The sequence below is a fragment of the Ciconia boyciana genome, chromosome 18, assembly GCF_034638445.1.
Source record: "Ciconia boyciana chromosome 18, ASM3463844v1, whole genome shotgun sequence".
NCBI lineage: Eukaryota > Metazoa > Chordata > Aves > Ciconiiformes > Ciconiidae > Ciconia > Ciconia boyciana.
In genome coordinates, this window is record NC_132951.1 from 12,259,336 (window position 1) to 12,280,129 (window position 20,794).

Below are 20,794 nucleotides of genomic sequence, written 5' to 3' on the forward strand. Positions count from 1 at the left end.
CTCCTTTTCTCTCTAGAAAACAGATGAGAACTGTGAGGAAATTTCCCATAAGTGACAGTTGTCCCTTCGTACTGCTGCCGGCTCGTCCTGGCTGTCACAGAACGGCAGTGGGAGAACCAGCGGCCTGGTCTGGCACGATCCGTAAGTTGACACAGATTCAGCCCGGACTGGGCCATACTGGGGCTTAGCCCGTGATGCACAGCGTGACCTGCTCCCCACCAGCCTCTGTTCAGGTGGCACCTGGCTCCAGCCCTGGCTCGATGTCCCCAGTGACTCTAGATGGCCCGTCCTGGGCTGGCGCCAGGGTCCGGTGCTGGAAGTACGGGACGGGAGTATCCATTTTGCTTGGTCCTTGCACACCTTAGGTGGTGCTGGGCCCCGAGCACTGGGACCTGCTTACAGGAGCTCCTCCACTCCTGCTTCACTTTGTGATGTGGTTTTCCAGGGCTTGGTGTCACCAGGGTGTAGCCATAATGTCCCCAGATGCTCCTCTGGTCTGTCCGCTTGGAGCCAGCCGTTGGCTCACACAGGCCAAGCTATGGCAAACCAAGGACACGTCATGTGGGAGGAGAGCAGCTGGCTGCTCCTTGTCCACTTCCACCTCGCACCAATGTGAGTTCATCCCCGCTCTCGGTGCCCCCGTGCCGCGGCTGTGCCTACAACGCGCCCGGTTGCTCAGAGTGCGCAGGCCGCGGATGTTGCATCACCTGCAGCCAGAGTCACTGGTGTGGGTCTGCGGAGGGTGAGGGCTGGGGTAACGGGCAGTGGGGGTGAGAGCAGGGGAGCAAGGCTGGGGCGGTGTGGAGGACAGCCAGTGTCTGCTGACGGGCATGAAGAACCGGAGCTGCGGAGGGTGGGGGACGCGGTCGGTGAAGGCAGAGAGGAGCAGGAAGAGCAGCAAAGCCTCTGAGTCAGGAGGGGACAGTCACTGAGTTGGCCTGGGGACTGATTGGTGCCTTTGGACTCTCCCACAGCTCCCTAACCACCCGGCTAATTAAACCAGAGAAGGGGCAAACCAAAAAAAAAAAAAAAGTCAAACGAATGCATCCTTCAGACTCACTGCAACGCTTTGCAGAGGAACGGGGCCGTTTCCTGCTGCTGAGCCCCCGCAGGGCTTGCCCAGGACCATCAGCCCCAACCTAGCAAACAGCCGTGTCACCGGGGCGTGGTGCTCGACACGGGGGGGGGGGGACGGTGCCACATCCACCCGCGTGCCGCCGAGCTCGCCTGCAAGCAGCTTTTCCAGCGTTTTGCAGCTGCCTTGGGGAAGAGCCAGCAAAACAGCGTTTCCCAGCTCTGCACCTCTGAGGCAAGGAAAGCTCCCAGGTGCGTTTGGGGACACAGGGGCAGCACGTTGCCAAACTGTGGCGCTCGGGGTGCTGCCCTGATGGGGGTGCAGGGACTGCCTGCGTGGCCAGGGGCGGTGGGGATTGCCTGGCAGCCAGGACCAGCTGTATCCCTTCCTGGGACTCACTCCTCGTACAAAGGAGTCACCTGCTGTGCCCAGGGCCACCAAGTCCTGCAACAGAACTTCCTGGGGCATTTGCCCTCGCACCCCAGCAGCGTGCAGTTCCTGCACACCAGCCTGTGGCCGGGGCGATGTGGCCACGCAACGCTCCTTCTGGGAGCATCTGCCTCGGTGAAATCCTGCTGGACCCTCCGCCAGCTGACACAGCTTGAGGGGACAGACCCTGACACCCGTCCCCTGCCTGGTGCGAGCCATGGGGTCCCTGGCGCTCCCTGGCATGGGGAGGCTCCTCAAGTCTCGGGCAACAGACTCTTTTACACGCTGGGTTATGCTTGGGCAAAGATAAAAATCTCACCTCTGGGTTTATTTTTGTTGCTGCAGCGGGTGAGTTGGATATCGCTGCCAGCTGGACCTTTCCCAAACCCAACTGCAGCTCCTCGGCTAAACGCATGCGTTAGGGCAGTGCCCCGGCTCGCTGCCAGCCCGGAGGTTTGGCCCTGTGGACGCACTGGGGGAGCTGCACGGCTTCCCTGTGCTGGTGCTGCAGACTCCAGTGGGCACCCCAGCCCTGTGCCCCTCCGAACCTCTGGGGAAGGAGCCTCCCCACAGCATGGCCTGGGTGCTGAACGAGCATCACCCTGACAGAGGGACAGTACCGGTGCCGGCTGTCACCCTGCTCCGTGTGTCCCAGCTCCTGCTGGGACAGGAGCAGCTTTTGGAGAGACATCTGAAATTGGGGATGGCTATGCTGGAGGGAGATGAAGCTGGTGCCATCATGTCCATATGGCATCTCCAGTGCAGAGCCCAGCCTGGGACAGCTCGGCTGGGCTTCATGCACAAGAAGGACAAGGGTCCGGCATGACTTGAGCCACCACAGGGACATGAGGGCTCCTAAAGGGTACAGCTGGGAACGGATGGTCCCAGGGACCTCCATCTCCACCTGCATCTTGACATGGGCAGCACCTGGGGACCGTGTGACCTCCTTAGCGTGGTGGTGGCTTTAGCATCTCGATGCGGTGGATGGCTCGCAGTCAGGAGCTGGGAGCTGCTTTGCTGGAAGGACCCTGGGGTTGTGGTTCGAGCAGTGTCCTGCCTTGCCCAGGGCTCGTGGGAACAGAAGCCACCATATGAGGGCAAGGCTGTGAGAAGAGCAGCCACCCGTCCACAGGGGTGGCTGAGAGGAGGATGGTGTGGGAGAGCAAGAAAAGGACGTGGCTGGGGGGTGCCGTTTGTCCAGCACGGACAAGCTGGTGCTGGGAGATGTGGAGCTACTGGACTGGGTGGCACAGTTGGTGCCATGGCTTGGTGGCTGAGCCCTGCGACCTGGAGGTGGGCCGTGTCTCTGGAGCGGTCCTGTCATGCAGAGATAGCTGGAACTGCCCCAAAAGCAAAGCCAAGTCTTGCAAGCCCTGACTGGGAGCAGCTGCTGACCACCCACAAGTCCGCATGGAAGGGTCAGGGGAGCAGGGAATGACGATGGGCAGTTGGTCAGCCTGTTCCTGCCTCAGATTCCCATACTGGGACTAAAAACCTGCTAAACTGGGTAAGATGCCTCCAAATAGCTCTCAAGGCAGAGGCCAGCCACAGTCCTGTTTCAGCTGGGGGGCTGGCTTTTGCTGTTGTCATGATTGGCAGCTGTCACTCATTTCAGATGAGGCTTTGCGAGGTGCGGGTTGAAGTCCAGGTCCCTTCTTGCCATGTGCTCAGGTTGTGTGCCAGGGACTTGAGCCACCCAACACTTCCCCAGCCACCAGGGAGAGATGGCCTAATTTTAGTTGGGCTTCAAGGCTGAGCACGAGCATCTTAAATATCTGCACATCACCTGCTGTAAGCCCGTCCCTGTGAGGCGCCTGGGTATGGAGAAAGGCAAATTTGTCCTCGGTTGCCCCAGAACTCTGTGCAAAGCCTGGGTTTGTACTTTGGGAACCCTCTGACTCACAAAGGTGGGCACCTCACGGTCCCCACCGAGCAGTGCTGGGGGCACAGGGCATGACGTACTGCCATCTCCCAGGACTCCTGGCTGGAGAGACAAAGATGTTAGTGCTGAGCGAGGACTGAAAATGCTCGGTGTTTCTCCTGGCCAGGCTCCAGCGATGGTGCCAAGCCCATGCAGCAGGTCTGCGGTGTCTGCTGGGCACCTGGGGCTCCTGGCAGCTCATGCCCAGGGCTTTCTCAGCTCTTTGACCCCCAAAGGTTCAGGTTTGTGGGTGGGACAAAGCCTTTGCTAAAGCCTCTCCATCACCTGCTCTCCATGGTTGAAACTCTTCAGCCTTTTGCAATGCTCTTTGCAGAGGGTTTGTAATCCTGGCAACAAGCCTGGCTGATTTATTTTTTAACCTTTCATTTTCATACACGCCAGCAAAAGACAGCTTAAGCAAAAACAACTGTTGCTGAAAAAGAAGCCCTTAACTGGAGAGCTCCCATCTTCCAGCTGCCTCTGGCCACTCTTACCGTCCCTTCTCCCACTCTGCCCATCCCAGATGTTGTCTGTAGATCAGACACATCCAGTCCATGGATACTTACCACCAAACAGAGCAGAAGGTAGCTTCACCCCTTGGTGCTCAGGGGTTGGTTAGACACCTCCCTTCCCATCTCCAAAGCACTTACCTCCGCTTCACCAGCCCGTGCCTTCAGCTGCATCTCTGCTGCTCAAGGACAATGGGACCATGGCCAAGACATGCACGGAAGGAAGCCAGGGGTGGTGGAGCATCTTTCAGAAGGTTGTAGAGTCAAGAGCAAGGCACCAGGGTTGGAAAGGATCACTTTCGTTTATCCTTTGTGGAAGACATAGAGACAACACATAGGTGTCAGGATTGGGAATTACGTGACATCCTGGACAGTGGCTGACTTCAGTGACCCCAGAATTTGTCTCGCATTAGCTGTATTGGCTTTTACAGCCTTCCTTGGGTTGGAGCCGAGGTGCAGTGACTATTGGGAAGCTGCTGGCTGCAGGCAGGTCTCCAGCTATGCCGGGGCCAAGGCTGCCCACACCTTGGTTCTTGTGTCTTTGATAACTTTCACACGCTGAAAGCATTCACAGCCAAAACACTAACTCCACAGGCAGCTCTCACCCAGGCAAGTCTTTTAGGCAATGGCCTGATTCATGCAAGTGAAAGTTAGATCTTTTTTGCTAAATTGGCTGAAACACGTCTCAAATCACCGCTGCCCGAGAGCCTCCTCTGTGCTGGCTCTAACACTTGGATCACTCCAAAGACTTACAAAGTACTTTGTGGTGCAAGACCCCTAAACCCCTCTGCAGCCAGGGTCCCTGCTCCTTGCGGCTGTCCCCTTGGTGCATCAGCCCTGCTGGGGGCTGCTGGGGGCAGAGCTGGCTTCAGCCTGGGCGGCGGGTGAGACTGAACGCAGGGCTGCGCTGGAAGCTGGCTGTTGCAGGCTGCTCTAGTGCGGCTCAGCAGCATCCTGGCACCTCTGAACGGGGCTTTACAAAGAGCATATTTGTGCCTTGAAAGGAGAAGTCTCCATAGTTCCTCCTCCACCCCCAGAGCTGTCCAGACCACCACCATGACCACATGCATTGCTGGTGTGGTCCTCGTGCCACCCAGTGCTCTCAGTGCCTTGCTGCTTTTTTATTTAGGGCTCCCAAACAGCAATGGGAACGCTCATCCCACCTGGCTTACCAAAGCTGGTGCATCCCTGCATCCCGGGAGAGCCTGGCTGGTGGTTTGGGGTGGCAAAAGCAACATTTGCAGCAGAGCAGGTCCTCTGGTGACTTCCTCCACCAGCAGTACGCAGGCTTCATGTGGTGAGTGCTGACACCAAGTCCTGGTCTGGGATGTGGTAACAGTGTGGTCTGGTTATCTCACACACAAACTAATTCCCTTGATCAAGATAAGAGGCTTGGCTGCCTGTGCCAGGTCATTCCTGCTGGGAAAATCAAAGCAGCCTGGCAGCCCTGCCAAGAGCAGCCGCTTAGCCCTGTCTGTAGGGAGAGAAGCTGTGGGTCACCCCTGCCTGGGGCTGCCTCCGCATGTGCTCCCCTCGGAGCTGTGGACCTGCCTGCAGTCCAGCTTCCCAGCTCTTCCTGAATCCTCATAATTTAGCTTTGGGTTTTGGGGTTTTTTTTCCCAATAAGCTGCCATGTCAGAGACGTGTCTTACTTGTGTGTAGGCAATGGCAAACTGGAGTCCTCTTAGCTCAGCATCTAACTGCTGGGAACATTGGGACAAGCAGTCAAAAAGTTATTGGAGAGCACCTAGAAAATGAAGAGATAAGTAGTGTTTCATCTAGATTTGTTCAGAAACCTTGCTACCCAACCTGACGCCCTTCTCTTATGGGTGACAGCCACTCTGGAGACGAGAGAGGGCAAGCACACGGTATCATGCTTAGGAAGGGTCACAGAGTGGCCTGGCCAGCTGCTGGGTAGGTGGGATAGAGAGGTGGCTTTGGGGTGTCCCTGGCGAATGGCCAATGTGTGCAAAAGGAAACGTCACCTTAGGAGCACACGAGTCTCTGTCCTGACATGGGTGCTCTGAGCTGCCACAGCCCCCAGTTTCAGGGTTGGTGTTCCCAGGACTTCATCTATAACTTTTACAGAATAATTTAGAGAGTTGGCAGGGCTGTGGTTGAAAGCACAGGCCCATTTTGAGCCACCACTCTTGGGAAGATATGATGAGAAGTATGGAGCAAGTGATGAAAGCCCAGAGGGGAGCAGCCAGGATGGCGGGGGCACAAGGAGGAGAAAAGGCTGAAGGAAGGGAGGCTGCAGCAATGGTGACCTCCCTGGAGCAGCTTCTCAGAAGCTTTGCTGAGACATTGAGGGAGAGAGAGGTGTTGCAGAGTGCCACAGCTCAGTGACATGAGATGACCTAGCAGGGGGCAAGGGGATATAGGGTGTCTGGCTGTCCACAGCTCACCCACCACCGCGGCAGGGGGAGCTGGCTCCATCATGGTGCTAGCTGCCCTTGTCCAAACTAGTTTGGCAGCTCAAGGGAGACCTCCCATAGCCAAAGGGTTTCCTGGTCTCCTGCAGATATCCTCCAGGATTTGCTGAGGGATGCCTCCATCATGTCACCCTTTCACCTTCTGCCTTCTTTCCTTATGGCCTTGTTGATTGAATTGGAGGCAATCAAACATCTCCATCATGCTCGCCTCAGTCTCCATCCCGTGCTGTCCCCAAGCGCTCACTGTGACACTAGTGAAAGGGAAAATCTTGCCCTAAGGGTGCTTCATCCTCATTTCCCTGTGCTCCCTGATCTCAGGAAGAAAAAACCTTCAGGATGCCCAGGGCCAGAGGAGAGCCCATGCCTGGGGCTCTCGTGAGCCAGACCCAAGACACCCCGACCTCGCCTTCACCTTGGTGCTCTCACCCCCAGGCAACACAGCTGGTGAGCGAGCAACTAACAGCTTTAACCTCCCGGAGCATCCCTCCGCCACATCCCCCCGGCCCAGCACACACAGAGCCCATCACCGCAGCATTGGGCAGTACATCCCCCTCCCAGCAGGGAGCTGGCGCCCGTTCCCCAGGCACCCTGCCCTTCGTGGCTCAGCCGGCTCCACTGTCAATATCGAAATACTGATATTTTTATTGATATCATTAATCTCGTGGATCTCGTGAGGATGCAGGTGTTGTGCTAAGCCCCATATGAGCTCCGTGGGAGATGGAGCTGCCCCAGGGCCAACACCTGCTATGTTGTAGCTGTGCACAGGGAAGGGGAACAGACCAGGGTGTCCATGGCTGGCGCAGGGGCTGGCTCCAGACTTGTCCCTGACCCAGAGCACCCACAGCTGAGAGGTGGCACCAAGACAGTCACAGTCAGGGCAACTGCAGCGAGTTTAGTAATGATACACAGGGGAAAATACAGTAGGGATGAGGAAAGGTCTGGTGTGCTATTTGCCAGCTGGGAACAGCAGGCATGGGCATCCCAAAGACAGCTTTTAATGACCCCAATTCCACCAGTCTTGCTGGAATCAGACTGGAAGGGAGGGCTGGAGCTGGTCCCTGCTGGAACAAGTCACAGCAAGACCCGGGGTGCATCTGGAAGGGGAACAGGAGGCAGGAGCGTGTGGTACAGCTCACCCAGAAACATGGGACCTGCACAGAGCCGCTGCTTGCACCTCCCATGGCCAGAGCTGGGGTGACCTCGTGGTGCAGAAATTAAATGGCGGGGAAATGAGAGACTCTCTTTTGACCCTGAGTCAAGGTGTTTTCCTTTGAGAAGCCACAGGGAAGATGTTAGCAATGGAGATGATCTCATTTCACAAACACCAGTCATCTCAGTGACTGGCAGTAATGGCTGGGCTCGAACCCCGCAGTCTCCGCAGCAGCCTGGCAACTTCCTTCTGGGTCTCAACGAGTCATTTCGAGGGCCACAGACAAAGAAATATATGTCAAAAGCAGATCAAGTAGGCGTGTGTGTGTACTCTAGCCATACTTCTCCATAGCAGATTTGTCTACCTGCAGTCAGAAGAATGAGGCATTTAGGTCACTCTTTCATGAGCAAATAGCTCACTTAGCTCACCAGAGCACATCCCTGAAGGCAAACAGGGCTGGGGCTCATCAGGACCGAGGACCCGAGGGGAGCCACGTGAGAGCAGGTGCTCCTGGGGGCCAGACACCCCATGGCCCTTCCAGGTCCTGCGATGCTCCATGCTTGGGCACCACGTTGCCCTGAGACCCGGCCCGCATTTTAGCAGACAGACACCCCTTTGGGTGGGATTATCTGAAGAAAATGGAGGGCTGGACTGTATGTGGCATGGAGCCGGTGTGTTGTCACCTTGCCAGAGCCCAGCCGGGGCAGCATCGCCTGGGAGAGGTGCAGGGCGCTGCACATGGGGCAGGCGTGGGCAAGAGGGGAAATAGCCTTCTCCCTCCTGGAGTGCCAAGGTGGAAGGAGAAGGGGCTGGTGCTCAGCACATTCAGCAGGAGGAGGTAAAAGCTAAGGTAATTACCTGGTTAGCTAATGAAGGGGTCTCTGTGGGAGCCCACGAAAGGAGCAGGCGTGGGTGCAACAGGGGCTGTGTGTGATGCCATGTGCCGGGGACGCGATGCAGGTTTGGGAAGACGTTCTCCAGCGAGCCTTTCGCCTGGTCCCATTGGGGCTCACAGGCTCTGCCTCCTCCCAGCATTATCCTTCTGTTGCCCTAAAGTTTTTGCAGGGAGGATTTTGTCAACAAAATTATTAAGCCATTATCTGTGACTTGGCTCAGGAATATCTAGCATAAACTGAAGAAGTACTAACTTTTATCGGATTTTTTAGCTGAACTATTTATACATAATATAACCTCTCCCAGCAAAGCCTCTGTCCTGGCTCCCACCCCTGTATCTGCCTTCATCCACCAGCTCAGCCTGTGGGGGTCTGTAGGATGGCAGATGGGCCTCAGGAAAGAGGGTGCTGGGAGAATGGGGGGTACTGGTCCCCCTTGGCCCCCTCCTTGGTCCCCCTTGGGTGGGACCATGCAGCCATGCGTCCCTGTGATGGCACACGTGCCCACCTGCCTGAGTGCATTCTCCCACTCCCCACGTTCATGAGGGGTCCATTGCTCAAGGAAGCTGCGGTGGTGGACCTGGAAGCATTGCAAAGCCTGCATTTGGTGTGTGGCCCCAGCTGCACCCCAGTTCCCTACTGGGACAAGCTCCAGGCTGGATGCAGACCTGGGGCACTGCCATCCATCCTTTCTTTCGGCAGCCCAGGAGACCATGCCACGCACCATGGCCAGTCGCTGCTGTGTCAGCTTAGTCCCAGCAAGGTCTGTCCTTCACTGCCCTTGTGCTCACATGGACCAGGGCCGTTCCTGGTTGGGCTTGCCCCAGGCTGGTGGCAGCAGGTTTGCCAAAGGGCTGAACCTGGCAAAGAGACCCCAGTTCCTGGGAATGGAGACAGAAACAGCAGCTCAGACAGTCCTGCTGCCTGGGATGAGTGGATGGAGTCACCGCAAGCTGAGGGAAATCACAGCTCCCTCCCAGCTGGGAAATCATTACCTGTCCTTCTGGCGTGAGAGGCAATTAAGGTATCATCACGTAACTTCTGGAACTGTGTCTTTACTACAGAAGGATCAGGGAAAGTAAACTGAAGAGCTGGTCAGCCAGGGTTTGGAGGCAGGAGCCAGAGGGTTTGGTCGGCTCTGAGTGCACACAGCCACCGCGCAGTGCCACATGTCCAGGAGGGACCGGGGCTGGTCGGTACCTCTGTGTCCTGCGTGGGGACGAGTGCCCGTTGCTCAGGACAGCCCTGGCCCAGCCGCTGTGCAGTCAGCGGGGGATTTCCAGACCTGGGAATGTAGCAGACACTCATTCACACCCTTCCAGTGAAGCCACGAGTCCAAAGGTTATGTGTTGTGTGGAGGTGGGAATGCAGGAGTGGTGGCACCCTCTGGGCTCCAGGCATCCACCCCACCAGCACACAAGCCACTGCAAAGGACATTGCCATGAGAAGAGGGACTGGCGTGGAGGTCTGAGCCCCAGCTGGCCGGCAGCAGGGTACGGCACAGGCACCCAGCTCAGTGCAAGCTGTGGATAGATGTGACCTGAGACAGAGAGCACCCAGCGACTGCTGCACCCCCGATTTCACAGGGTGGTACTTTCAGTGCACTCAGCGGGACCTCTGAAACCACTGTCCCTCCGGCCACAGAGAAAGGTGCTCTGGGAAGGTCGCATGCAATGAGGGCTCCCCAGCATGCACTTCCCCTCTGGCATCGCTGTGTCTGACTCAGCTGAGATAAGGCAGCTGGGAACTGAATCTTTCCATCGAGCTCACCCTTGTGATAGCCCTGGCAGCCTCTTATCAGGGAGCGGAAGCAGCAGGAAGCAGCTTCGCTGTATGGCCAAGAGAGAGCAGGTCCCTGCGTCCACCAGCCCTCCCCGTCCCAGGGCAGGGGTGCCGGGGCTCTGTGGCTGGGGTGTGATATCCTGCCTGCACCGCTGAGCCTCGAATGCGTGCCCAGAGTGATGAGAGGCTGCAAGGACCTGAGCCCTCCCCACTCCCCCGGCGTTCCTCGAGGTCCCTGTGTCTGCAGGGACCCCCAGCCCAGGAGCAGCTCGAAGCTGGGTCTCACATGGGGAAGGGGTGACCGCAGTCCCGGCTGGGCCATGACGATGTCTTGGCCCTCTTGGCCTCTCCTGTCTCCCCTGGCAAAGCTCAGCGGGCATTGCTGAGACCCCCCTGGCAGGGCCATCCTCCTCTGATGTGATTTTCCTTCTCATTGTAATAAAACTTATTATCAAGGCACCTACCACTCTGTGTGTGATTTCAGGGCATGGGATACTGTAAATATCACCCTCACCTCTTATAGACCTTGTAGAGACTCGTAATGGAAATATTAAGACAGGTGAAAGCAAAGAGAGAATAGAAACGTGAGTGTGTGTGAAAGCACAAAGAAGCAGGGGGACAAGGGTTAAAAGGAGAGGTGTGTGCTAATTGCTGCAGGGCTCCTATGTGTGATTTCATTCAAATGAGGAGGAGGAGGAATTGGCCGAATATAAGGTGTCAGGAAGATGCCTAACTGAGCCATAGATATTCAAGAGTTTTGCCTAAGGCTGATGAGGTCTGAGATAAAACAGTGGGGAAAAGATTTTCAAGCAGTATCCACTTCCAAAGGATATAAAAGGCAAGTCCAAGCTGGGTTTGCTGCCGGCAGCAGAGGAGCCCAGAGCCACAGCAAGGACTCGCAAGCCAGCTCCAAGCAATCCCACCTGAGCACATACATCTGGGTGCTGCTGGGTGCACGGGAGTGCCAGGAGGTGAGCTGACCTTGCTTACATCTTGTAAAATAAAATCGCCTTCCCCTTCTACAATATCTCACGTTGAGTTGTTTTGCAGTTTCCCATGCTCTCCTCTGTTTGGTGCAGTGTTTCTTTTGCTTCTCCTGAACCTGATGCTTCTCGCATCACAGCTGTGCCAGGCTGCTGGGCTACCAACCCCTCTTTCCTCCAGCCTCCCCTATTTTATCCTACTGTTGCTTTTCCCAGGGAAAGATCTGATTATCCACCAGGATTTCCAAGTTCCACAGCTTGAGAGAGTGTCAGCCTGGGGACAGCTTTCGGAGCTGATCTCCTTGCAGCTCTCACTGGTTACTGTTGTTCCCAGCTGGCCGTGTCCAACCACCTTTCTCCTGTGTTTGGGTTCGCAGGAGCCTTCACCACGATGTTCGCTAACAAGAAGCACTTCACCACTGCCATCGTCGGGGTGCTGATCGCACTCTCCATCATTGCCCTTGTTCTCAGCCTGGTGAAGATTGAAGATGTCACCCTGCCACCCGCGGTCAAGGTGAGCCCAAAAGAGGGTCCCCAAGCACCAGTGCAGAGACCAGTCACCTTGGGCAGGTGCTCAGAGACAACGGGTTATCTTCAGGGTTAGGAGGTGAAGGGTGGTCAGTAGGACCTGCCTTGTAGTAGCTGGGTGAGTGTTTTCTTCCCATCTCAAGGTGCAGGCAGAAGACATACAGGCTGGCCCCCTCGAAGTCAGGGAGGGAAGCCTCCTCTGAAACTAGCCATCATGCTAGGCGCTTGATGTGTTTTGAGATTACCTTGGGGCACAAGGGTAGGGCAAAGCCCTGCCCCGCTCCCTCTGCCCTTCCAGGGCACCGCAGCGCAGGGCGATAACCTCCACATGGCCTTTGCTCCTGCCAGCTCCCACTGGCCTTGTCCTAACCTGCTCACACAACAGCACAAGCATGGTGGATCCTCCGCGTCCCTCCCCTGCAGCTTGGCGTCCCACCCTGGCTGCTAGAAGAGGGTTGGTGGGGTTTCAGGGTGAGGTGGAGGGCTTAAGGGGGAGAGGCACACAGCTGGGTGCTCCTGGGCTGGGGCTGGTGTGGCCCTGCCAGTCCCTGCCCAGGCTGGGTGCAGCCATGGGGGGTAGCAGAGAGCACTGGAGATGGGGGAGTTGCTGGCCCCAAGGTGGGGCCAGTGTAGACACAAAAGGTATGTAACCAAGAAATAAAATTAAAAAAAGCATGAGGAAACAACCACCAAAATGTTTGTGTGAGCTGGCATTGCTGCACAGACCTCAGGAGAGGGAATGAAAAAGTTCCTCAGTTGCTGTGAGAAACGCCCGTGCTGAGACCACGCACTGTCACCGCTCTGCTCTGCCGCAGTGCAGATAGCAGTGCCTTAGAAGGATGTTTTCTGGGGCACCCTCTGGACCCACGACCCTGGCAGGGCCATGGTGGGGCCAGGGACAGGCTGCTGCTCCTCCCGACGGCATGATGTCTTGGTTTTTCCTTCCAGTATGGGATGGTGTTTGATGCAGGCTCGTCCCACACCTCTCTGTTTGTCTACGAGTGGGATTCAGACAAGGAGAACGACACCGGTGTGGTCAGCCAGACCTTGTCCTGTGATGTCCAGGGTCAGTATCCCCCTGCCATGGGCTCAGCGCTGCCCTGGTGTCCATGTGGCGGGTGGGACGACCTGGCCCTCCCTCCCTTTGGCCTGCCCACGCTGGGCAGCTCTGTCCATCGGGCTGTCACTGCTGGCATGGTGGGAGCCTTGGCTGCAGGCAGAGTGGTCCCTGACTCCCCACTGGCTTCGCTCCATGGTTGGAGGGTCCTCAGCACCATGTAGTGCCCGCATGCTTGGTGGGACTGAAGCACCTTGGTGTTGCTCTCGATTTTCATTCCTCCACCTTGGACTGCCCCCAGCTGCCCAAGCTGCTGTCCTGGCTGGGGAAGGTCTCATCCACAGAGCTGAGGACACTGCTGAAAGCATGGGAGATGCGGGGAAGCCATAGGAGAGGAATGTTAAGCGTGGGTCAGTCAGGCCTCCGGGGACCAGGGGACCCTGGCAAAGCACCCTTTGTTGCTAAGAGGTGACAGACCTCGCTGCCCCGTGTCCTCTTACTCCCACATCCCTGTCCCCAGCCATTCCCATCAGCTTGTCCCAGCCTGACTCTCTTCCAGGGCAAGGCATATCAAGCTATGCCAATGATCCCCCAAAAGCCGGCGATTCCCTAAGAGAGTGCCTGGATAAAGCCCTGAAGGTCATTCCTGCGGCAAAACAGAGGGATGTCCCAGCTTATCTCGGAGCAACGGCAGGCATGAGGCTACTGAGGTATCGCTGTGGGGCACGGGGGTGACAGAGCAGTGACCGAGCTGCAAGCAGCCACTGCCAGGACACGGTGTCCTGCACGGGGCCAGGCTGCCAGGAGCTCCCAGCTCTCATGCTGCCATGAGCAAGTGACTGGGGAGAAGGCAGCCCGGTGGGGACACACGGTTGGCTGAGCTGTCCTGGGCGACTGGCCCTGGGGCAGAGAGGCTGCTCAGAGGTGTCTGTTGGCATCCTGGCAGCCCACGTCCCAGGATGGTGCTTCATGTCCAGTTCCAAGCAAGAAATGCGTCTCAGAGCTCTTTGTTTGCTCTTCATTATTCCTTAAACACAAGGGAGTTGAGATGCCACCAGGGGATGTGCCATCTGCCCAGATGGATGGGTGCTGGTGGGGGAGTGGGGCAGAGGTAGGAGGCAATGGGGTGCTGCAGGACCTGCCCTTACCTTTCACCAGCCTGTATTAGCTCTCTTCAAATGTCAGCCTTCATTTCATGGTTCTTGGTTTTATGCTTGCAGATATCTAACATTATTTCTGTGCCCTGGCAATCAGCCCCTTTCCCTGGGAAGGAGCCAGCCCATAGCCTGAAGGTTACTTGCTTCAGAGAGCGAGCACATGCCAGCAGCCCCAGGACATCTTCCCCCACTCAGAGGTCTCAAACCAGGCTGGCACCTTCCTGAAAGACCCACTCGAGCTCAGCAGCCAGCCCTGGCTTTGGTGCAGTCAGTGGGTGATGTTCAAACCTGGGTTTTGCAGCACAATCCCCTCTGGCCTCCAGCACTATGAAGATACTTAGGTAGGGAAGGGTGGCCTGGCAAACCTCTATGTGACTGGGATCAAGCTGCATGGGAGGGAAGAGATTGCTATTGCTCCTAGATTTGTGATGCCAAGTCTAGACAGCTGGGATTTATGCGGTATGAGCAGCTTTACAAGTTATGTAGCAGGAAACATCATTTCACACAAACTGTTTGTTGCAAAAAACTGGAGTATGTGGAACTGGGAAAAGACCAGACTGTTTCCTTGTGTTTCATCTGTAGTATTGATGTAGCTGGGTATGTGTCCTGACCTCTGAGTCCTTCTTAGGGAACAGAACAGCTCAGCCGCAGACCAAGTCCTGGCCGAAGTTGCTAAAACCATGCGAGAGTACCCTGTGGCTTTCAAAAGGGCTCGAATCCTTACAGGAGAGGAGGAGGGGGCTTATGGCTGGATCACCATCAACTACCTGCTGGACTCCTTCACTAAGGTGGGAGAAGGGTGAAAAACACACTCCTTTATAATACAGTTTTTCTGATTTTTCTTAAGCTTGCTTAGCACAGAAAGAAAGGTCTGGGTTAACGGCTTTTGGGAATGACCATGGGGAAGCAGACAGTTATCATCTGGACTGCCTACAGTGAAAGAGGAGGGAGAAATCAGGAATGGGGGTGTCCCTGTTAAGAGCTAAGGGCACATCTCCGCACCACGAGGACGCAGGGTCTCTTGGGGACAGCGAGGTCAGCCGTGCAGCCCCGTGAGGACCGTTTGCTCCTGCTGGGCTTTGTCTCGCTGCCCTGGGAAGGTCCATCTCCATGTGGCGCTGCGAGGCCCCAGTTCTGGTTCAATGTGCCGGTCTGAAGGAAGCTTGAACCAAACCTCTTTCCTGCCACCCTCTATCCCAGCACTGCCACAGCTCAGAGCAGTGGCACCATCGGGCTCCTGTGCAGGCTGTTGGAGGATTTCTGTCCTTCCCCTTGCACCAGCACCTCTGCAGCCTGCTCTTCAGGAAGGGCAGCCCAACAAGCCAGGTCCCCACCAGCACTTTGGTCTGGGGACCGGTGACTCAGAGCCACGTGAGCCCACAGCACATTGGCACATCTTGACCATCAGACAGCTCAATCTCTGTTTTTTCTGGCCGTGCTGGTTGGGCAGGGAAGGCAGTGCTGCCTCACATACAGAAATAATTGAACTGAATACCTGTTGACTTTAATAACAAAAGTCTGTTGACTTGAACGGGATGAGAATTTTGCTCAGGGCAAGTAAGCCCAGCCATGTACTACTTCTGTTCCTCTCCTGTCTTGCCTTGGCAGTACTCCCCCAAAGCACACACATGGGTTCGTCCAGAGGCGGCCAACATTTTTGGAGCACTGGATCTTGGAGGAGCATCCACTCAAATCAGCTTTATGCCCGAAGGTTCAGTGATAAACTGGAATGAAGCCTCCAAGTTCACGCTGTACGGGTATAACTACAACATCTACACACACAGCTACCTCTGCTACGGGCAGAACGAGATGCTGAAGCGACTGGCAAAGCAATTAATTGCGGTGAGAAGGGAACTGGGAGGTAATTGGACTCTGGTCTCATGATACCAACCACAGATTTGTTAATGCATAAAATAAGAACAGGCAATGCTCTCCCAGAGAGGCGTCAGCAGGGACTGAGAGCAGGTACAGACTCTTTGGAGCACGGGTAGGCAGATGGGGAGAGGGCCATAGGAAGCGTCAGAACAGGCAGCTCAGGAGAGATCTTCTGGCTGTACACAGCTGCCTCGCACAGGATGTAGAAAAGGCAGGACCAGGCTCTTCTCAGAGGTGCAAAGTGACAGGACAAGAGGCAGTGGGCACAAGCTGGAACATGTGAGTTTCCAACCAGATGCAGGAGAAAAGTATTTCCCAATAAGAATGGTCAAATATTGGAATAGGGCCCAGAAATGCTGTGGAGTCACCATCCTTGGAGAAATTCAGAATTTGACAGGACAGGGCTGTGAGCAGCCTTGGGGTGGGTTAAGGAGGGGGTTGGCACAGGTACCCCTATAGCTCCCCTCAACTACTCTGTGACTGCATGGACCTGAGAAAAGTGAACCAGAGATCTTTCTCAGGCCATTTTTTGGAAGGTCAGAGGGGAAGAGGGTCTTCACGGAGCTGCATCTTATCAGGAGGAACAGCTTTGGCGAGCCAGAAGGGTTTGCTCATGCTGCACAGCCAGGAAGATCCCAGGTGGTGTCCCTGGCTGGGGCTGGAGCTAGAGACAGAGCTAGAGCTGGGTGGAGAGGGCTTTGGGTGCCCCAAACCATGATCCTGCTGGCCAGGGCAGAGACGTGCTGGGTCCCTGAAATTGGTCTGCCTCCATGGGAGAGGGAATGAGACAAAGCAGAGTGAGAATTAGTGTTGAGCTCAGACTGGGTCTACAGACGGCCAACAAGACCAGGATTAAACAGCAGGAGGGTCTTTCCCTGCTGAGGAGGTGGGAGATGCCTGCACCCGTGGCTTTGGGGGGAGCGCTGGGTGAACCCTGCCGCCCAGCACGCCCGCCAAGAGGGTTTGGAGGAGACTGCAGCCTGTGATTTTGCTATTTCCAGGAGTCATCCTCCAGCATGCGAGTCGATCACCCTTGCTACCCAAAAGACTACAATGAAACGGTCTCGCTGTCTTCCTTCCGCACCAGCCCCTGCACCAACCGGAGCGACCCAGGCCTGACCCTCAGCGACAGGAACGTGACCCTGGAGGGCAGGGGCAATGCCAGCGGGTGCCTGGCTGCCGTCAAGAAGCTGTTCAACTTCTCGGCATGCGGCCAGAGCCAGGACTGCACCTTCGACGGCGTCTACCAGCCCCCCGTCAGCGGGCAGTTCATTGTAAGGCAAATCCCATCCTCCCACCTCCTGGGCAGAGCGTGTCCCCGGATGCTGTGGTGTCCCTGCGTGCCCCATGGCACCGTCACCTCCCCGCAGCAGAATGGGGGCAAGAAGCACCCAAATTACCACTGCCCCAGGGCACAACAGGGATTGCTGCCATCTGGTTTTCCAGCCAGCTCTCCAAATGGGACCATGTTAATAAAACAGGTGCTTAGTCGAAAACCAAGTTTTCACTTAAAAAAAAAACCACCAAGCTTAGCCAGCAGCCTTCAGGCAAGGCTCTGCCTGTGCTCGATGCGCTGCTGTAGCCAGCAGGCACCTACACCCCCAGCCCAGCATCTCTGCTGTGACATGAACAGCGATGCCCTGGGACTATGCAACGGTGGGACAAACCTGGTGAAGGACAAAGCCCACCTCCTGCTTCGAGGGAGACGGGGGCAGCTGCCTGGGTGGCTTTCCCACTGTAACTCAATGGCATTTCTGGCTCTTGTCTTTCAGGCCTTCTCTGCCTTTTACTATAACTTCAAGTTTCTCAACCTGACCGAGGGGCAGTCGCTGGCCACTGTCAGGGAGACCATCGAGCATTTCTGCACAAGAAGCTGGGAAGATGTATGTTCCCCACGATGGGAGGCTTTGGGGAGGCTTCACAAGCAAAGGGGTCCTGGGGTGGGGGAAGAGGAGCGGGGACCCCTCCAGGGCAAGGCTCCCTGGTTGCTGAGCTGTGCCCTAACAGCAGAGCCATCCCTGAGCTCTGTGAGGGAGCCAGGACCATCCTGCACCCACCCTTGGGGGCCCTCCTTGCTCGTGCCACATCGGGAAAGGGGCAGCCAGGACAGGTGAAGGCAGCAAAATCTCCCCACCAGCACAGGAGCTGGGGATGGAGGTGGGGCTGGAGCCCTGGAGGATGGTGAGAGGGGAGCCAGCTGCTGGCACCACTCTGGAGACAAGTCAAATGGGGATGGATAAGGCCAAAAGATGTGGTAGGTCCACCATGGGGCAGAGAGCAGGGGCCCCTTGCGCGAGGAGGCTGAGATGGGAGAATCTGGGGCAGGAGGAGCTCCAATATGTCTCTGTTTCCATGTGGAGAGTAAATCCTCATTAAAGGAGTTGCCTTGTGTGGACAGGTCCGAAATACCTGCCTGGTGCAGGAGTCTTTTTCTGGATGTTGGTGGCTGCAGAGCCATTGTCCCTTGTGCAGCAGTTTTCAGGGCATTGTCTCTGCATGGAAATTGCCTGCAAATAACTTCCCTTCCTCCCCAAACATGTCCCCACCGCAGCTGTCTTCTAGCTACCCCAAAGAGAATCCTGAGCGACTGCCTAAATACTGTGCCAATGCCAACTACATCCTCACGCTCCTCCTCGATGCCTACAAGTTCAATGAGACCAGCTGGAACAACATCTTCTTCCAGATGAAGGTAGGCAGCAAACCGAGCCTGCGGGCAGGAGTAGAGGCAGCACCGGGGAAAAGAGCCAGCTTCCCATGGTGGGGTGCTGTGAGAGCCACGGTCCAGAAAGCCCTGCCTGCCCCACATCCCAGCATGGCACTGCGTGTGGGGCCACCTACTGCACCCCGTTTGAGCCATGCGAGAGTAGGTGGCCCGGCGTCATCAGTGTGGCTTTTCTGCAGGGCTAACTCATCGTCCCCTCTCTCCTTGGGCAGGCGGGGAGCGCTGACATCGGCTGGATGCTGGGGTACATGCTGAACCTCACCAACATGATCCCGGCAGAGGCTCCGGTGTGGGTGAAGGGGCACGTTCCTTCCCTGTGGGCTGCAGCCGTTGCCTTCATCATCCTCACCCTTGGCTTGGGGCTTGCTGCCCTGCTCCTGCTCTTGTGGGTGTAGGAGCCTGGCTGCATTTCGGCGCGTGGCAGGAGCATGTCGGGGCTGGAGGGCTGTCTGCACTGCGGTGCCCTGCACTTCTGCTGGCAGGACTGGCAGCCTGAGGCTCGTTCAATGATGCTGAGCACGTTAACCTCTACAGCACTGAAGAGCTGAGGTCTGGCCTCGCACGGGAGTGCCCCCAACATGCAGACAGGCACCACGTGAGGTTTCCAGAGGAGCTCTGCTCCTGTGGAGACCTGCTGGGATCAGCCTACGCACCACAGGAACCCCAGCCATGCCTATCTACCTCCTTACACCTCTATGCCTGTTATAGGTCTGGCCTCCATCCCATCGGCTGGCACGTGGAGAGCCAGCCTGGCCGTGGAAGAGCTCCCCAAATGCCAGACTGTTAGAGTATGGCTGCAGGCACCTGGTGACAGGGTGCTTCATGTGATGCTGGGTCTGACTGCAGCTGCCAGCAGCCAGGCAGGTCCCTGCCGGCTCTGCCAGCGTGAGGGCATGCAAGGCTCTGCAGCAGCCCAGCTGGCTCTCCTGAGGGTGTAGGGTCTGGGCTTATCTGATGGTCTTGGAGACAGAAGGCAAGTTGAGCACCCAAAGTCAGAAGCGTGGTCTATGCCTCCCCAGAGGGTCCATCTCATCTCATCGCATCGCATCGCATCGCATCGCATCGCATCGCATCGCATCGCATCGCATCTCATCTCATCTCATCTCATCTCATCTCATCTCATCTCATCTCATCTCATCTTCCTTTTCTTCTGGGATAAAGGGATTGATGTTTCTGAGTGTACTCCTGGAGACCAGACTGTCCCACCAGCAGAAGGCCCGGACACTGTGGGTGTCAGGCTGAGACTCCAGCAGGCTGCGAGTCCCGCCCTGACCCTGTGCACATGGCTGAGCTGGGTCCTGTCCAAAACTGTGCCCTTGCCTTCACCTTTGTTTCTGCTCATTTGTTATCTGCCCTGTGGGTGATCCATCTTGTTATTTGCCTCCTGGCAGCAAGGAGCTGACTTCTGCAGAAAGGCGGGTGTCTCACAGCTCTCATCACCCAAATAAACATTGTAAAAGTCAGCAAATGGGGAAATGCCTGTTACTTTGCTCCTGAGCATTTATGATTTTATTGTTTCCGTCTCCCAGGTAAGGGCTGGTCATGACGACGGGGACTCAGGGGAGAGTCAACATCGCTCAGTGCTATGGGAGATGCCCCTGGAGACCTCGCAGCATCTGCCAGACCTCAGAGACGAGCCAGCAGGGCACGAGGACAGGCCTTTTCCTTCTGAGAGCTGAGGTCTCACCTCACCAATCCACTGGCTGCCAGTGGGACTCCCCAAAAATGTAAGGGGAGGCCCCCGGGAGCTGCCCCTGACATGTCCCAGCAGCATTCCCAAATCGCCCTGTGTGCTGGAAAGGGAGGGTGAGATGTCTGCCTGGCACAGACACAGGGTGCAGCCAGACCAGAGAGGAACCTCGTGCAGGAGAGCAGGGGGGCTGCTGCCATCCCCCACCTCACAGGGCTTCCCAGTCCTGGGCAGAGCCCGAGTCCCGTCCACCGGGCCAGCTTCCCTCCATGGCCCCATTGCCACTGCTCCTCTGGCTGGTGCAGAATGGAATGGAATGGAATGGAATGGAATGGAATGGAATAGAATAGAATAGAATAGAATAGAATAGAATAGAATAGAATAGAATAGAATAGAATAGAATAGAATATTTTCAGTTGGAAGGGACCTACAATGATCATCTAGTCCAACTGTCTGACCAATTCAGCACTGACCAAAAGTTAAAGCATGGTATTAACAGCATTGTCCAAATGCCTCTTAAACCCCTACAGGCTTGGGGCATTGACCACCTCTCTAGAAAGCCTGTTCCAGTGATTGACCACCCCCTCA

General features: G+C 56.3%; 1 protein-coding gene across 2 annotated transcripts; it reads left to right on the forward strand.

Moving 5' to 3' along the window:
* The first annotated feature begins 63 nt into the window (after positions 1–63).
* On the forward strand, positions 64–18,946 carry LOC140661318 (ectonucleoside triphosphate diphosphohydrolase 8-like). 2 transcript variants are annotated; one of them, XM_072883264.1, is made up of 10 exons: positions 64–141; positions 11,555–11,691; positions 12,654–12,771; positions 13,322–13,472; positions 14,548–14,707; positions 15,528–15,761; positions 16,796–17,068; positions 17,567–17,677; positions 18,346–18,483; positions 18,729–18,946. In XM_072883264.1, the coding sequence occupies exons 2-10, from the start codon at positions 11,569–11,571 to the stop codon at positions 18,909–18,911; spliced, it is 1,491 nt and encodes a 496-aa protein (XP_072739365.1). In that variant the 5' UTR covers positions 64–141; positions 11,555–11,568; the 3' UTR covers positions 18,912–18,946. The 2 variants fall into 2 exon arrangements, with proteins under 2 accessions (XP_072739365.1, XP_072739364.1); XM_072883263.1 differs by lacking the exon at positions 64–141 and adding an exon at positions 1,226–1,326.
* The last annotated feature ends 1,848 nt before the right edge of the window (positions 18,947–20,794 follow it).

Excerpts from the sequence above, each read along its gene's own strand:
- LOC140661318 (XM_072883264.1), top strand. The coding sequence starts at position 11,569 with ATGTTCGCTAACAAGAAGCACTTCACCACTGCCATCGTCGGGGTGCTG. Across the intron at positions 13,473-14,547 it reads GCAGGCATGAGGCTACTGAG|GGAACAGAACAGCTCAGCCG; the intron begins GTATCGCTGTGG and ends AGTCCTTCTTAG. Across the intron at positions 15,762-16,795 it reads TGGCAAAGCAATTAATTGCG|GAGTCATCCTCCAGCATGCG; the intron begins GTGAGAAGGGAA and ends TGCTATTTCCAG.